Here is a 16,992-nt window from a genome sequence, read left to right as displayed (position 1 = left end):
TCCCTCATCAATGACCATGAGCGTTTTTGGAGAAATTCTCAGATTTCAATGGGTGTGTATTGCGCGGACAGTTAGAGGCTAGAGTGGGTGACATCATCGCTAGAGTGGGAGAGAGCCGAAAAAAACGCCTGGATTTTTGCTCTTTCCACGCTCCTCCCGGCCACAGTTTACACTCTACAGGCATGATTTTTTCCACAGTTGTAGACAAACTTGTCCTCTCTCTCACAATGTGATCGAAAAATCTGTGAGAGTTACAGAATTTGAATTAGCAGCCTCTAAGCGCGGCCATGTCTGTCTCTGCTCCCCATGCACTCCAATACAAAGATTTTCGGAGAGAAGCAGAAAGGAGCCCCGTTTTCAACTCGCGACTGTGTCCACAATATATGCTGTAGAAGCATAAAATTACACCAAAACGTTCAGGAAGTCCTCAAGGCGCTCACGGTGTCTTTGTTTTTCTGATAGGAGCTTCCGTTCTCTCAGGAGAAGCCCAAATGTGAGAGGAGTGCAGAGGCAGAAAATCGCTCGTTTTCTCCGCTTTTCTGTCGCCCCTCTCTGTCTGCCCCTATCGTCATGGGCAACCAAGCCAAATTGCCATGACAACCACTGGGCCTAAGTGGCAAAGAGCCTAAAAAAAACTCCAGATTTTCTGTCTTTCCAGGCTCCTCCCGGCCACAGTTTACACACTACAGGCATGATTTTTTCCACAGTTGCAGACAAACTTGTCCTCTCTCTCACAATGTGCTGGAAAAATGTGTGAGACTTACAGAATTTGAATTAGAGGCCTCTAAGCCCGGCCATGTCTGTCTCTGTCTCTTTTTCTCTCTCTGAGTGCATGTGTGCCTGAGTGCTGAGAGGGGGCGTGTGCGTGCGTGCGCAGCTGGGTCTCATAGAGCATGATTGGGAGGGGCTCTGAAGTTGCTGTGGCAACCTCTGAGGCTCAGTACCTCTGTGAGCACTTCTCTCTCATGCTCCCTTCCACAAATAAACAGACATATGGGCATATAATGTAATGTATATGTACGCGGTCGGGCAGTAGACCCCGTGGCCCTTTCAAAATTTCCCGCAGGGAAATTGTCTAGTTATTCTTCCTCTTCCGTGTCAAATTTCGATTCGCTACTCCTCCTACAGTTTTGGGAGCACCCACGCAAAAGTTATATCAAAACGTGCGTCTCGATCGGGATCGGCGTGCTATTATTTTTGGGAAATTTATCGCAGTTTTTCGCGACGTAAGTCGCGAAAAACTGCGATAAATTTCCCATAAGAAATGAATGGGAGGAGGTAAAAATCATTCCACTTTTTCTACTGGCTACTGCTCCGGCATACTTTCACCTAGAGACTCCATTTAAACTTTAAATTGTAGACACAAGTCTTGTCTATTAGTGTATTAAGTCACGTTTTGATAACTCATGTAGTTTTTGAATAATCCCTCATCAATGACCATGAGCGTTTTTGGAGAAATTCTCAGATTTCAATGGGTGTGTATTGCGCAGACAGTTAGAGGCTAGAGTGGGTGACATCATCGCTAGAGTGGGAGAGAGCCGATTAAAAACGACTAGGTTTTTGCTCTTTCCACGCTCCTCCCGGCCACAGTTTACACTCTACAGGCATGATTTTTTCCAAAGTTGTAGACAAACTTGTCCTCTCTCTCACAATGTGCTCGAAAAATCTGTGAGACAAACAGAATTTGAATTAGCAGCCTCTAAGCGCGGCCACGTCTGTCTCTGCTCTCCATGCACTCCAATACAAAGATTTTCGGAGAGAAGCAGAAAGGAGCCCTGTTTTCAACTCGCGACTGTGTCCACAAAATATTCTGTAGAAACACAAAATTACACCAAAACGTTCAGGAAGTCCTCAAGGCGCTCACGGTGTCTTTGTTTTTCTGATAGGAGCTTCCGTTCTCTCAGGAGAAGCCCAAATGTGAGAGGAGTGCAGAGGCAGAAAATCGCTCGTTTTCTCCGCTTTTCTGTCGCCCCTCTCTGTCTGCCCCTATCGTCATGGGCAACCAAGCCAAATTGCCGTGACAACCACTGAGCCTCAGTGGCAGAGAGCCTAAAAAAACCTCCAGATTTTCTGTCTTTCCAGGCTCCTCCCGGCCACAGTTTACACACTACAGGCATGATTTTTTCCACAGTTGCAGACAAACTTGTCCTCTCTCTCACAATGTGCTGGAAAAATGTGTGAGACTTACAGAATTTGAATTAGCAGCCTCTAAGCCCGGCCACTTCTGTCTCTGTCTCTTTTTCTCTCTCTGAGTGCATGTGTGCCTGAGTGCTGACAGGGGGCGTGTGTGTGCGTGCGCAGCTGTGTCTCATAGAGCATGATTGGGAGGGGCTCTGAAGTTGCTGTGGCAACCTCTGAGGCTCAGTACCTCTGTGAGCACTTCTCTCTCATGCTCCCACACACAAATAAACAGACATATGGGCATATAATGTAATGTATATGTACGCGGTCGGGCAGTAGACCCCGTGGCCCTTTCAAAATTTCCCGCAGGGAAATTGTCTAGTTGAATCCAATGTCCATATTTCAGTCTAATCCTCTGCACTATATTTCACATGCTGTTTGATTACATAACCTCTGTTGTTTATCCCTGTTTCTGCAAACCATGAACCTAAAAACATCATGTTTGAGGATTACAGTTAGTACAGTTTGTACACATAGTACATACTGTCACTGGGTTTCATTTTATTCCTAGTTAACTGTCAGAATGAAGGTCAGGAAGTTAGCTTTGTGACCTCTACCCCGGACTCCAATCCATCCCCGTGGTGACTGTGCCAGGCCCGGCTCATTTATTGCTCACCTTGCATTTCTCACAGTGCCAATACACCAGAGAGAAGTGGAAACAGAGAGTGAGGGAGACAGAAAGGACAGGGATAGTGAGGAAGAGGAGAGTAAGAGAGGAGAAATAGAGAAGGAAGAGGGAAACAGAGAGTGAGAGAGACATTGGAAAGACCCATGGTTGACTCAATTTCCCAGGGACTTATCGAACATCTCATTTTAAAATGTCGTTATTGAGTTGTTATTTATTCACCATTTATTAGATAAACACTGACTGGCATCGACTCTGCAGCACTCTGAGAGCGACCGTGAGATATTCTGTGTCTGGTCAATGTGCTCACTGCAAGGTCTGGTACTAAATATAAGCCTTGATCTGACATACTTCAATCAGCTAATTGGAAAAACTGCAAATTACCAATATACTAGGTATACTAGTTTCCTTTACTTGTCTTAGAACAATTCTATTACTTTTTCTAAATGCTTGCTCAAACACTCCTCAGCAGAGGTCAATATATTGAACAGGAAAACATGTGTCCATACTCGTCTGTTAAGTGTCCATTCTTCATTCCACAAAATAAATTAATCTGTTTATGCTTCTGGGTATGCTCTCTGCTACTTTACTTTTGTCTAATTAATAGAAATCTTTTCACTTTTCTCACTTTTTGTACTTATGAACACTCTTGTTATAGTGTATTTTGTCCCTCACAAATGGCAAAAGAAGCCAAGTGATGCAATTACATATTAAGTAATAAGTATATTTGGGAATTAAACAACTTAATAAGAGTCAACCCAGTTCCAAGTTGGTGAAATATGCACCAGGCCCAGCAAACCTCCCCATCTTTATCTTTGCTTGCTTTAAAAAGTGATAATTGTGGGGTTGTTGCACTTGTTTGTACATATGTGACAGAAGTGGTTATGTGCTAACTTCTTCACCTCTGCACATCAGGCCAGTTGGGCATTGATTGTTGGAGTGTCAGTTGGAAAGTTATAAAATAAAGTGTGGGATCAGAGGTTTTAGATGTTTAATGATCCGACAAGCACGTTGTTTGAAGCATACACTCCTGGAGCAAGCAGGTCATGGCTCTTCAAACGTCTATATCCTGCCCACCAAGTCCTGTCAGCATTGAGCTGAGGGATATATATGTACCCTGAATTATTTAGACTGTCACTTATGCATATTTAATGCTCCAGTGTCCTTTTTCCCTTTTATGGCGCTGTGAAATACTACTGTCTCTCCTTCCCCACACCTCCCTCTCTATGTGTGGAAGGCAGATTCTGAATCATGGATCTTGCTTTGAAGCCAAGTCTTAGCTCAGCATAGACAGTTGTAGCAGTGGGCAGACACACAGGGGTGTGAACTACCTATAGCCTGGATGTAGAAATAGATAAATCATAAATAAATTCAACACTTCGCATACACACAAAGGACCAGTCTTCGCTGCTGTCAATGAACTGAGCTGTTACGTTGGCTCGGATTTTGGTCAGTGCACAAAGTTGTTGTAGGCAGTGGAGGCAGTGACAAGGCCTTGATTCTTGTGTTGAAGCCATAGGCGTGGTAAGCACTGAAATAAAACATCGAAATAGATTCATGACTGGGGTTACGATCTACTGTAAAATATCACCCACCAATGCTTCCTATGATATAACATTACAATACATTCAGGACATGGATTCTTCCATCTAGAAAATTGAACTTTAAGAACCTCAAAATGGTCAAACAAGCTGCTTATGGTACATACATGATTCTTCACTCTTCTCCAACCCTGTCTTGTCTCCAGTCATGAGTGCACAGGGCTTACAAGCCAAGGACAAAACTGGCTCCAGCGACCCCTACGTCACTGTCCAGGTGGGCAAGACCAAACGCAGGACGAAGACCATCTTCGGTAACCTCAACCCGGTCTGGGATGAGAAGTTCAACTTGTGAGTGCTCTCTAGTAATGACCTCTATCCAACCAGATAATCCCCACTAAGATTACGAATAATCTCATCTGTTCAAGGGAATCTTAAGGCAAAAGTACATTTTTTTTCTGGTACTGGCTCTTACACCAGCTGCACCACAGAGATTTTGGAGATGCAGCTAAAAACAACATTATAAAGGCATCCATCTGTGTAGACAACACTGGTCTTAACTCTTTAAATCTTTTTGTGCATTACTGCTGTAGTAATGCGTGGCATTCTCAATGACCTCCCCATTGTGCTGACCAGACGTCTGTGTGTTTGTTTTAGCACAGACTTATTCTCCTTGGTCTGTATAGGTATGCAGTAGCCACAGGATTATCGCTACTCAATCTGCTGCTTACCTCTCTGCCTCTGCCTCGATTCTTTGTTATACTCTTCATTTTTTCCCTTCACACAGCTCTGAATAAAACTGTGCAATGCTGCAATGAATCAGCTGGTAGGTTATCCTGCAAGTCTCATAGGAAGTAGATTGGCAGCGTAATGGATGATTGTAACCAAGTTTCCAGGAGACTACTCTCAACATTTACTTTAGAACATGTGGAAAATTGAAGCCTTTGAGAACCCTGCATGAGACTTGCTATGCTTTCCCGAAGAAATACTGTTATCTTTGTTTGGCGGAGTGTCAGAACTCCGAAAATAACAACCAGGTTGAAGACAAAAATGTAATTTTCTCTTAAGAGCTGCAGAGCTCAACCCAGACCTGAGTGAAAAATAGTATTTGCCAGTAGCTCTTAGTTGTTCTGCTACACTTTCCTGAATCCATTCAAGTATTAAGAGTAAAGGTAGCCTGTACTAAACTGACTTGCAAATACATGTTATGCTGTCATATGTCGGATATTCAGCCCTGCTGAACCCGTCTGTAGAAACAAACAAATATAATGTGGACATATAATGTGATGAATGTGTGGCCCCAACTCACAGGGCTTCAACAAAGGTGTTAGAAATTTAATTATTATTCTTATTTTTGGCTTTTTTTTTTTTTTTTTTTTTTTTTTTCTCATCTTTTAAACTGTAATCCACTGTCTGGAGATGCAGCACTGGGGAGCCACTATTAAATGATCAGTGAGGGTTTGATGTGTTGTTAACTTAAACCAAAGCCTGAGCAGCTAATGGCATTATTTGGTTCAAGCAAGTGGTGAGTTAGTTTTCCAGCATGTTTCCTCTGGAGGTGATCTATATTTTTTTAAATGTGAAGGTATTTTTGTAAGTATTGGCAGAATACTTCTTTGTCTGGATGTCACTTTCTCTTCTGAAAATTTACTTTAACAGTATATTAATATATATATTTATATAGACAGAGCGTTTTCTGTTTCTGTTTGCATGCATTGCTTGCCATTTAGAGACAAGGCTGCACACCTGTAATGAGACTCCAGTGGTGGCTGTAATAAAACTCTTTCCCATTACTACAGGGATGTAGATTAATAGAGCGATACATTACTGTGTGCTTGGCAGAGAGCAAAGTCCCAGAGTAGTGCAGCAGCAGCAGCAGTAGCAGCAGCCACCCGTGCTTCCCCCGGAAAGGGATTAGTTAAAAAAAAAAAAAATACTGCAGATACTGTTTCTCTGGCTGTCGCACCCAAGATGTCATTAGAACAAAATGTAATCTGTCGGTTTTAATTCCAGAGCCGAACAGTCTGACCCCATCTGGAGCTAAGTGCTTTGGCCACCTCTGTTCTATTTAGCAGCGTCATTATTGTGAAACGTCTGTCAGCTGCACTGATGCAAGGGGGACCGGAGAGATGGACATAAAGCTTTCACAAATAAATAATCCTTGCTATGAATGCTACACAGTCATTCTTGTGAAGCCCTCAGCTCTTCTGTGATGGTTTTAGCAGGCACTGCGAGAGACACAGAAATATACTTGGGATGCAGAGTAAAGGTCATCCAGTATCTTGGGGTAATTCTTCCTTCCAGGCAGAGAGCTCTCCTCCACATACACATGCACACACTCATGCACACCCATGTGCGTACACAAAGACACATTTTCTCATTTGAATCCAGGCAAGAATTGTTCTCCATTTTACTTAGAAAAGGGTCAGGAAGTGTGTGTGCGTTTCTGAATCTGTGTTTCTGCTTGAATTGCTCATTTAACCGTTATTCCGCTCGGCTGAATCCCCCAACCTGATGAGCTGTCACTCAATATGCTGTTGCTGTTGTTGTTCGTGTTGTTGTGATTGTTCTGACCCGGCATAATCATCTTCCACATTGCAGCGAATGTCACAACGCCACTGACCGCATCAAGGTGCGTGTGTGGGACGAGGACGACGACATCAAATCACGGGTGAAGCAGCATTTCAAACGTGAGTCAGACGATTTCCTGGGCCAGACCATCATCGAGGTTCGCACTCTCAGCGGAGAGATGGATGTTTGGTACAATCTAGGTATGTTAACCTCTTGATCTCAGTGTTCGTATATGAGGTCTGACTAGGCTTTTGATGCAAACCATTGATGCTTGAGAGTCGGTCCACAACCGACGATTATTTTCATTCTCAATTAATCTGCTGAATCTGTTCAATAAATGTTAAAATACATGAAAAAATGGCATTCACAGTTTGTCAGAGGCATCAGCAGTGTCTTCAGTTTGCTTGTTTTGTCTGACAAAACAGAAAATCATCGCAATAAAAATGTGAAAATCATTCACTGATTATAGAAATAGTTGTCCATTAACTTTCTGTCAATTGAGTTGACTAATCAGTTAACACACCACTTGTTACAGGCGTACTTGGCAGTCGATTTTGGTATGAAGCGCACATCAGAGGTGGTACAAAAGAAGCACTGTGCTTTGATACCCAGCTCTGGTTGTCATTATTTTTATTATTATGATACATTTTACAAGGTTTACATGATATGAACATAACAGATTTCCACTACACAGTGAAAAGGGGTTATGAGATGACTGTATGGTCATATAAAGTCCGGTCTGGGTGAGATCACCATCACCATCCACGTACCAAGAAGCCACAGAGATGTGTGGTTCAGTTTGGGGACTGATGCTGCAGCGTTGACTCGTTTCTCCATCCTGCACAAGGTTGAATAGCAGCATAATGGGAGCTCCCACTTCAGCTGAAGTATTATGACTGGCGGGTGCTGTCTTTGTTTGCCTCTCTCACTAAAAGGAAGCAATTTGTGGTAATACTGACCCCTGTCCACTGTTGCTGCTTTGTGCCTTTTTAAATGTCCACAATGAATGTTTAAACAGGCCTCTGCTGCGGTGGGTGTCCACCCCTCCAGCTGCCCTCCTCTCCAAGCCTCTTCAGCTCCTCTTCAGTCTGAGCTTCTGCATTTACAGCTTAGTCTCTGTCGCTTTGTCATGCTGTTATTTTTCACTTGTCTGCCTCTTGACCAACTGACTGTAGAGGGGAATATCACTCATTTGACACAGTGGAGATGAGCTGCATATGAGAGAGCAGAGGGGGGGCCATTTAAAGTCTGTAACGAACCCCATTGGCCTTCAGAGCCTGTGTGTATGCCTGCATCTTTGTGTCTGTGTGGCTGTATGTGAGCACGCAGCACATAGTGTATGTGCATATACATGCTCTCCAAACCTACAGCCCAGCACTGCCAGTGATATTGTTAATGTGCTTTCTCATACATTAGCAGAGCATGGCTGTAGATACGATGTCAGTCATGTTTTAGAGGACATGATGTCATGCCAGTAATGTTTCCTGTCATTAATGTCTTGTGTCTTAGTTGGTGTCATTAATGTCTTGTGTTTTTAATCCTTAAGTGTTTTATGTATCATTCTGTTATGGTGCCTTCAAGGACAGATTTCTACCACAGTGGACAATAATGTTGCTTATTGAACTGTGCACTCTGACCGGGGTCAATCCTTATGTGCTTTAGCTTTTCTCCTTTTTAGTGGAATAAAACTTTTGGGGTTATTTCAGAATGATTGTTTAGTTGGTCTTTCAGCTTGCTTTCCTCGTGCATAGTATCTGCACTGTACCATCCCAGATAAAGAAAACAGAGGTGCTACCGTGTGTTTTTGGAGTAGATAGAGACTGCGACTTACTTTAAGAATAGAGTTTCTTAAGATTAGCCAACCTAAGATGTTTCTTCCAATTGGTTCTTACTTTTGCCTTAATTTCCAGTTATGACTAATGCAGCTTTGTTGTGTGTTACAGATAAAAGGACTGACAAGTCTGCGGTATCTGGTGCCATCAGACTCAAGATCAGTGTGGAGATGAAAGGGGAAGAGAACGTGGTTCCTCCTCACGGCCAGTACACCTGTTTACATGAGGTAACCATTAAAATTAGTTCTCAGCTCAACTCCAATCATCATGTTTGGGGAGCCAAGCAAGAGAGCTACTAAAGAACCTATAATTTGTTGTGATTACACTGGAAAGCAAACTAACAGGATTGATCAACAATCAATCGTTACAGCATTACGGAAAAAAAAGATGTTGTAAATGATTCCAGCTATGATAAAGATCTTCATTTGATGGCGAACAGTACATCGCTCAAAGAAACGCCTCTTTCATTCCTTGTCGTGACACTGTGCTCCATCACCGTAACCTGCTCTGTCTTATCTCTGGTGCCACTCGCAGAACCTGTTCCACTACCTGACCGAGGTGAAGAGCAGCGGGGTAGTGAAGATCCCGCAGGTGAAAGGGGACGAGGCGTGGAAGGTCTACTTTGACGACGTGTCTCAGGAAATAGTGGATGAGTTCGCCATGAGATACGGAGTGGAGTCCATCTATCAGGCTATGACGTTAGTACCACCCTGATCTATGGCCTTTTACCTAACCAATCTGTCATTGTCTCATCCAGCAGAGTGGAGGAGAGAAGGAGTTGAGGGAAGGAGAGCAGAAGGAGAAGTGGAGGGTAGTAAAGATGTCTCCTCAGCAGAATCAGAGCTTTGAGGGTGATCGAGCTCTTAAGTTTGACTGATTCATTGCTGGTCTCCTGGAAAAAAAACTCCCAATGTGCCTTGATCACATTGATCATGGACACACATAAACATCGTTTCCCTCTGTCTCTGTCTCCCTGATCCTCCATGACCATGTCCAAGCATAAATGTCTCTCTTTCACACACTCACATGCAAAGACATACCACATGAAACATTAAAATCATTCAATATTGATCAAGGTCATGCAATGCCATATTACATATATTATACATATTATACACTGTGCAGTGCTGATTGAGTCTTAACACTGCAGAACCTTTCTGTGTTCCTACTTATATGTATTTGTCCTCAGGTGAACTATAGTGGGAGCTTCTTTTTGCTTTAAACAGCAGAGATTTAATGGCCAGATCTAACAGACCTGACCCTTCATTAAATATACAGCCTCCATTTTTTTAAATCATGCAATATGTTCAAATCCTGTTCTGACGTATAATTCCCTACCATGAAATCCTCCTGTTCTATTTCCACTAATCATTAACAGTCACAGAGGTTTTATTTAGACTCGGTTTAGGCTTGCCTTTTTTATTTTTGTGGGCTTTAAGACAAATCTCGCTTTAATTGGATTAATTTGGGTACATGGTAAAAATAAAATGTTGAAATGATGATTTGTGGGCAGCTAAACAGAGAATGAAGCAGTTTTTGGCATAAGCCCTGCCCACTTCTGGTAGACATCTGAATCCAGATATTTTGAAACAGATACATATAGTAGCTTTGCATTACACCTCTCATCTCATGTTCATTGTTTGCATATGACTTCTGTTGCATTTAAATAATTCAGTGAGTAATAAAGAGCTACTGAGTAGTTGCAGCATCACCACATTGTGATTTCATTCTGAGCTGCTATTCGAAAATCTCAAATCGCATCAGCAAACTGCACGTTTTAAGCTCTCCTTCCCGGGCAGAATACGCTTGTTGGGCTGTCCCAGTCGCTGACTCTGTAATTAGCTGCTGCTTTAGTAAATCAGACACTAATTACACCCAGATTGTGTTGGCAAATTGAATGAAAGGCGCAGCTCACATTTGTGCTTTCATGTCCATAAATCTGGCCACATCCCTGAGTGAAGCAACACTCAGGTATTGTGTTGCTTTTATGGTCTGGATATTATTTGCTGCCCAATGTTACAAATTTAGCAATGGAAGATATTCAAACTGCAATGGATGTTTTGATGGCCTTTAGCAAAATGAGACCAGTGGTTTATTCAGCAGATCTTTGGATGACTTTTCTGATTTTAAGATTTTTTCCACCTGGCCCCGAACATGTTTGATCCCCCACTCCCTACTCTCCCATTTTTCTGATCCCAGTGATCACGACTCAACCTCATATACCCCACAGTAGCTCCTTAATTTACTCTCTTTTTGGCCCTGTCACTGGGTTTCCGTAGAGCCCCATAAAGCTTGATTCAGCACGTACAGTAGCTAAGGAGTGGAAGTGCTACAAAATGTACAGAGCATGGGTTTATTGATATATTTGATCATTTTGGTCCTGCTGGTGTGGTGGTGCTAGGTGTTGTTCCAGTGTGACATATGAGGAATTGCCAGGGTATTTTAGTGCAGACCAGCACAAAGTGGACTTTTCTCCAGCATCCACAGATCGAATCAGTGCTTCAGACTTGAACCTTGTTTAAGTTTCTTATGTCAGCACTTATTATGCTTCATCAGAAATTTATGAAAGGCCATTCCTTTCTGTTTTCTTCATCATAGGGCCTTGACTCCCAGTCACTCCCGACATGATGGCTGTATAAATCACAGCAGCTGCGAGGACTCACTCTCCCTCATGTGCCACCCCACAACAACCCCCGACATACCCCTCCCTTATGCTCGTTTTTCTTCATATCACTCTATCACCCCTCCCTAGCTCCCACCCCCTGCTTCTTCATCTTTTTCTCATTTCTCCCGGCTATCTGAGACTGTAAAATGATACGCAAGCATGCGCGCTGTGCGTCTCATATGCTGGTAAAAACCAATGCAGGGTAACACTAGGACAAGCGTAGTCATCCTCTTGAAAATTGGCTCTGGAGATCCAGCTCTAAAAGCACCATGGGAATTCAGCGGATGCCATCATCACTCTCTTTGCATCATTCTCTTTGCTCGCCCAACCCCAAGTGCTCCTGGATAATTTGGAGGCTGAAAGCAGAGTAATTAAATAGGCCTCCTGATGAGAACATGTTTGTGTTCCTATTGTGAGTGTGTGCATACCCATGTGTGTGTGTGTATGCGTGTGTATGTACATGTATTGCCCACGTTGTGGGGACTCACCCTCTTAATGGGGACAAAATGCAAGTCCCCGTTGCATAAATGATTACATTTTAGGTTCAAGATTAAGGTTAAAGTAAGGATTATGGTTTTTAGTTAATTAATTAGTGGTTCTGGTTCTGGTAAGTCTCCAAGAAATGAAGGCAAGTCCATTGAATGTGTGTGTGTGAGTGAGTGTGTCTATGGGATGCCCTCAGGAGTAAATGTGTAATCATTACTCCTGCATTTTCTAGCACTTGGACTTTATGAAGCAATGAGTCACTGTGCAAGATGTTCTTAGTTTCTCTGTACTCAAAGCTCAACATCCAGCTCCACGATACTGAGGGTCACCTCCAGCTCAAGGAAGATTTATGGAAAAACATGTTGTTTACACAAATTTCCACTAATAGTAAATAATGTATTTAAAGAAATACTTATTCATATTATTGTAGCACTAATTTATGTCTACGGTATCTGAACGTCAGTGTGTGAAAAGAATAATATCAATGTGCTTCATTTTATCCTTTAAAGCAGCATGTGAAATGCAGGCTATCGTTCATTTTAGTTTTGTTGATACAAATGTAGATTATAATGAAAGGCATGTTTACTGTAAAAAGCCTCTAATGTATCCAGATGTTTGGCTGCTATGGGTCACGCCTGAGGCTGAGAAAAAAGCCCTTGCGTATATTATTGTCTGCTGCGTTAAAGTAAACATACGAATTATTGCACATCTCTTGGTATTCTATCTAGAATAACATGAATCTTTATGTGCTGTAAGAATGGGTATGGAGAACAGCCAGTCTCAATGTTCGGAATAGGTACCAGTGAATGATAGTGCAGGAGGCATGCCACATGGCCTGGGAAGCAGCAGCATGATGTATTAAGATGAGCATATGCTCTTCACTCCGGCAGAGATCCCTGCTCAAACCAGGCCTCTCAGGCTCCAGCACTTAATTACTGCTGGGGAGCGCTGTTGGAGATGTGTGTTTGTGTATGTAGGGAAAGACAGAAAGAGAGATCATCTCAAATCTGAACTGGCAATACACGCGCCTCTCTCACTGTGTGTAGTTTAATGTTCAGTGAGTTAAAAAGGTGTGGGAGACAGGAGCAAAGGAAACAGGATTTGTTTAAACAGACAACATCAAGTTTGCAACAGTAAAAGGCCCCGACTTCAGTCCCTCCCCTGGGAGAGATGACTTATGTGAATTTTGCTCCCTGCATAGTATTGCGATCTCGTTTGCTCTGGGTTGACGTATATGGATTCACCTCAGTGGAGAACATTTCCATTGGCAAATGTGCAGACCGTACTCGAGCTTGTCTCAGTGCTATTCAGAGAATGAAACAAACAATTTAAAGGTACACTGTAACATTTACATTTCTCCCATCTGTTCCGCTGGGTGTGATTACATCTCAGCCTCCACATGACTCCCTGGTTTATGATCAAACTTTCTTGCTCCATCTATTACTTTGCAGTCTTACCCCTATGCAGCTGTGGTTTATGACATCATTTACCATAGAAACTCATTGAAGACACTGTTTTACTTCATAAACAGGACAGTGAACTACTTATGCCCTAACTCTGCCTCCAAAAGTAATTGTTTGGGACATTTAAAATATGTTCTTTGTTCAACATGCAGACGGTGAAAGAATAAAGACATACTGTACTGCAGTGTGTCTGCCCATTTTTTCTTCTATGGTTACTGCAGTGCAAAGCAATGGATAGAAGCAGGGTATGAGGTAGTTTTTGAGCCGTGTAACAAGGACCTGTGTTTGTTTTTTGCACTGTATAACTGCGTGGATTTTGAGGATTACTAACGAGCATGCCAATTACTTGATCATTCTCACAGTCTCAAACTGCTTTTCATGTGAAAAATGATCTCTATGTTGCCCAAAAAATGGCTATAGCTCCACCCCCGATGCTATGTTTGCTTTGTTCTTTCACCTCTCCAGGCACTTCTCTTGTCTGTCCGCCAAATACATGTGTCCTGGTGTGCCAGCAGTGATGAGCAACCTGCTTGCTAATATCAATGCCTACTTCGCCCACACCACCACCACCACCACAACCACTGCCTCCGCTTCTGACCGGTTTGCTGCATCTAACTTTGGAGTAAGTGCACCTATTATTGTCTTGTTGTCTGTCATCCACAGTCAAAATGGCAGTAATAGATAGTAATTGAGTGCTAAATAAAAATGTGACTCATCTACAGCCTCCAGTTAGACTTAAGTAACATCTTTTGCCGTCTTATAGTCTGATGTTGAACCGTTGACGTCACTACTGTTTGTCATCATTCTCGTTTAGAGTTATTTGTCTAAAGCAAGTTGTGCACTTGAAATCAACAAATCTCACAGATTGCCAGTGCTTTCTGATTGAACCTTTAATAAGCTAATGTTGTAAGGCATCAAATAATATTTCCAGGCAGTAAGCCGAGTCTGGCAATAGAGCTAAACCACTAAATTTTGTTCCAGGAAGTAAAAATGAATCACTGCCGGCATGGCAATGCTACCGACCACGCAGTGTTATAAATTTTTTGACACAATGCTTTGGGTGTGGTGACTGAATTATGGCATTCTTATCCTGACAGAGGGAGAAATTTGTCAAATTACTGGACCAGCTGCATAACTCACTGAGGATTGACCTCTCTAAATATCGGGTGAGTATGAACCATTTTCATGTGATGTGTTTGATAAAATCATATTCATATTTGTCTCTGACTTTTTGTCACTTCAAAGAATGTCATTCCAAATTAGCATCATGTAGATAGACTACTGTGACTCTATTTAACACACTGCAGGAGCAATTCTGCTTTTATGTGTATATACAGGTTGCCATTTAGTATGCTCTGTTCGGTGACATCCTTTAAAACTGAATGTACTTTTGACTGAAGTGTTGCCATCTAAGCTACCTGCCACCTGGTTGATTTGATGTCAGTTTTAAGGTTGATTCAACTCTATTTACAGTACACCGTGTGCTTACTATATCTGGCTTGGAGCAGCAAACAATTTATACTTTGATGCTGATGCCAAATGTGTGTCTGTTGCCCTCCAAATGAGGTTATTGACTAGATTCCCTTCTTTCTTTGAAACAGTTGAGTGTGTATTTTATGCCTGTTTACCTTATTTGAGTCACACAGGATGCATGTTAGCTACAAACATATCAGGATTGTGATGATGTAAATGTGGTTCTAGATGTGATGGTGTCCAACCAAGAATGACATCATGTGTAATGTGAGCCACATTCATGTTCCCAAAGTATTTACAACATAAAATTGTGACTTGTGTGAACTGTGCTTTGGAGAGTGCAGATAATACATATAAACCCAGACATGCGGTACAAAACCAGAAATGACTGGATCAAGCTTCATTTAAAATGTAGTGAATGATAAATGACGATGAAGTGCTTTTGCAGTTTTCAGCAGACTAGCCAGCGGTGTAGCCAGGCACATAAATAAAGACAATCAGCCTGCGGTGTCAAGGGGTCCATCAGCATCTCAAGAAATAGTGATCCTTGAGGTCCAATAAATTAACCCTGTCATGAGGATCCAGCACTCTGTTTGCCATAGTGGTTCATGGATTTAGGGTATTGGACACCTTGTAAATATCTGTAAACTAGACTATGTACTCCCATGTTACTATGTGTCTGGTGTAACATTTACAGATTGATTTAATAATACTGATCTAAAAACCAAAGAACTAGTTGTAACTGAACCCAGAGTGTGAACCACAATCCATTAATAAGACTGCCATGTTTGCCTCTTGTTGTGCGTGTTTCATTTAACTTAAGAGAAGCACTTTTTATGCTGGTGGTTAAGCTGCAGCATAGGCTTCATCATTAACTGCTAGGCGGTGCACAAAGGGGAGTGGAGAGAGGGAGGAACAGCTAAACTCTACAAGCTCTTGCTGCAATGAAGCAAGGTGGCCCATGGGAATGACCAATATAATCATTAGGGTTATGTATCAATGGATAGTAGTAGATCAGGGTGGCTAATGCAGTGTTCCTGTAGCAGTTTGAGGTCCAGGGCCTGTCAGTGTCTGGATGCTTTTGATCTCTTTTTCCACATGATTACCTGCACGGCTTTTTTTTAACCTGTCTCTGTAATCTGCAAGGAGAACACATGCACATGCGCACACACACACACACACACACACACACACATACATATATGTGTGTGTGTGTGTGTGTGTGTGTGTGTGTGTGTGTGTGAGAACAGGTGCAATGACGTTTCATCCCCTGCTGAGTTGATCACTCTTGTAGGTCTATATGTTGTACGATACAGATTCATTCTTCACGGTCATTTGTTTGGTGATTGTCGCTGAATGATGAGCAGCAGGTAGCATCTGCTCTTAAGCTTCACTGTACTGCTGTATATAGAGCATTTTCTGGTTGACCTGCTACATCTATCCTGCATCTGTGTTTGAGGTGAGCTGCTGCCTGTCTCCATTTGACGCCTCACTGATCTACATGTACATGTCTGCCACTTAGCATGTCCTCCATTACGTGTTGTTTTGCACCTTGTCGTCAGCTCAGTGATAGATGTACTGTACCTGTTCATTTGTGTAGCATACTCAAATACACTAATATAAAATACAACTAAACAGCTATATTGAAAAGTTTCAGCACACCATATCAAATTATTCCTGAGTGAATAAAGAATTAATTCAACCCAAAATAATTCCCAACCCAAAATTTATGACAAAATGTGACAATGAGACACGTGGTTTAGATTAAACAACCCCCCAAATAAAAGGTAAAACAAGAAACTACAATCAGAAATTAATCTAATTGCCAGAGATGGGCCATGAAAGGCGCTGCTCTATTCTAACTGGCAGACTAAAACCCTCACATACAGCTTCCAGAACCATCCCAGGAGAGCTAAGCCTGTTAGACACCACATTCCACCACAAACACACCCTCACTCGTTTGCCTGACCTTGTACATACACATTTACATCCATGCACGTGCACTCACATGCAGGCACGTCATCCAAGCATGCGTAGAGCTGAGGACATGCACACAGCTACACACAAACCTACATTTCTCACACACACTCTCCCAAGGGTGCAGAACTTCACACTGCTGTTCTCACACACAGGTATGCACCTGAGCATTCAGAAATAC

At 42.3% G+C, this 16,992-nt stretch overlaps 1 protein-coding gene across 2 annotated transcripts in view; it reads left to right on the top strand.

Annotated features, from left to right (window-relative positions):
* Positions 1 to 16,992, top strand: part of unc13c (unc-13 homolog C (C. elegans)) — a 105,530-nt gene that overhangs the window by 35,532 nt on the left and 53,006 nt on the right. For both annotated transcript variants that reach the window (XM_076755826.1, XM_076755915.1), the window contains exons 9-14: positions 4,554 to 4,695; positions 6,946 to 7,115; positions 8,859 to 8,974; positions 9,282 to 9,445; positions 13,827 to 13,983; positions 14,459 to 14,527. In XM_076755826.1, coding sequence (XP_076611941.1) covers positions 4,554 to 4,695; positions 6,946 to 7,115; positions 8,859 to 8,974; positions 9,282 to 9,445; positions 13,827 to 13,983; positions 14,459 to 14,527 — 818 coding nt within the window. The remainder of the gene's footprint in view (positions 1 to 4,553; positions 4,696 to 6,945; positions 7,116 to 8,858; positions 8,975 to 9,281; positions 9,446 to 13,826; positions 13,984 to 14,458; positions 14,528 to 16,992) is intronic.

Source organism: Chaetodon auriga, chromosome 1 (genome assembly GCF_051107435.1).
Source record: "Chaetodon auriga isolate fChaAug3 chromosome 1, fChaAug3.hap1, whole genome shotgun sequence".
Lineage (NCBI taxonomy): Eukaryota > Metazoa > Chordata > Actinopteri > Chaetodontiformes > Chaetodontidae > Chaetodon > Chaetodon auriga.
Note: the sequence above shows the minus strand (reverse complement) of the source record. Positions and strands in the feature narration are given on the sequence as shown.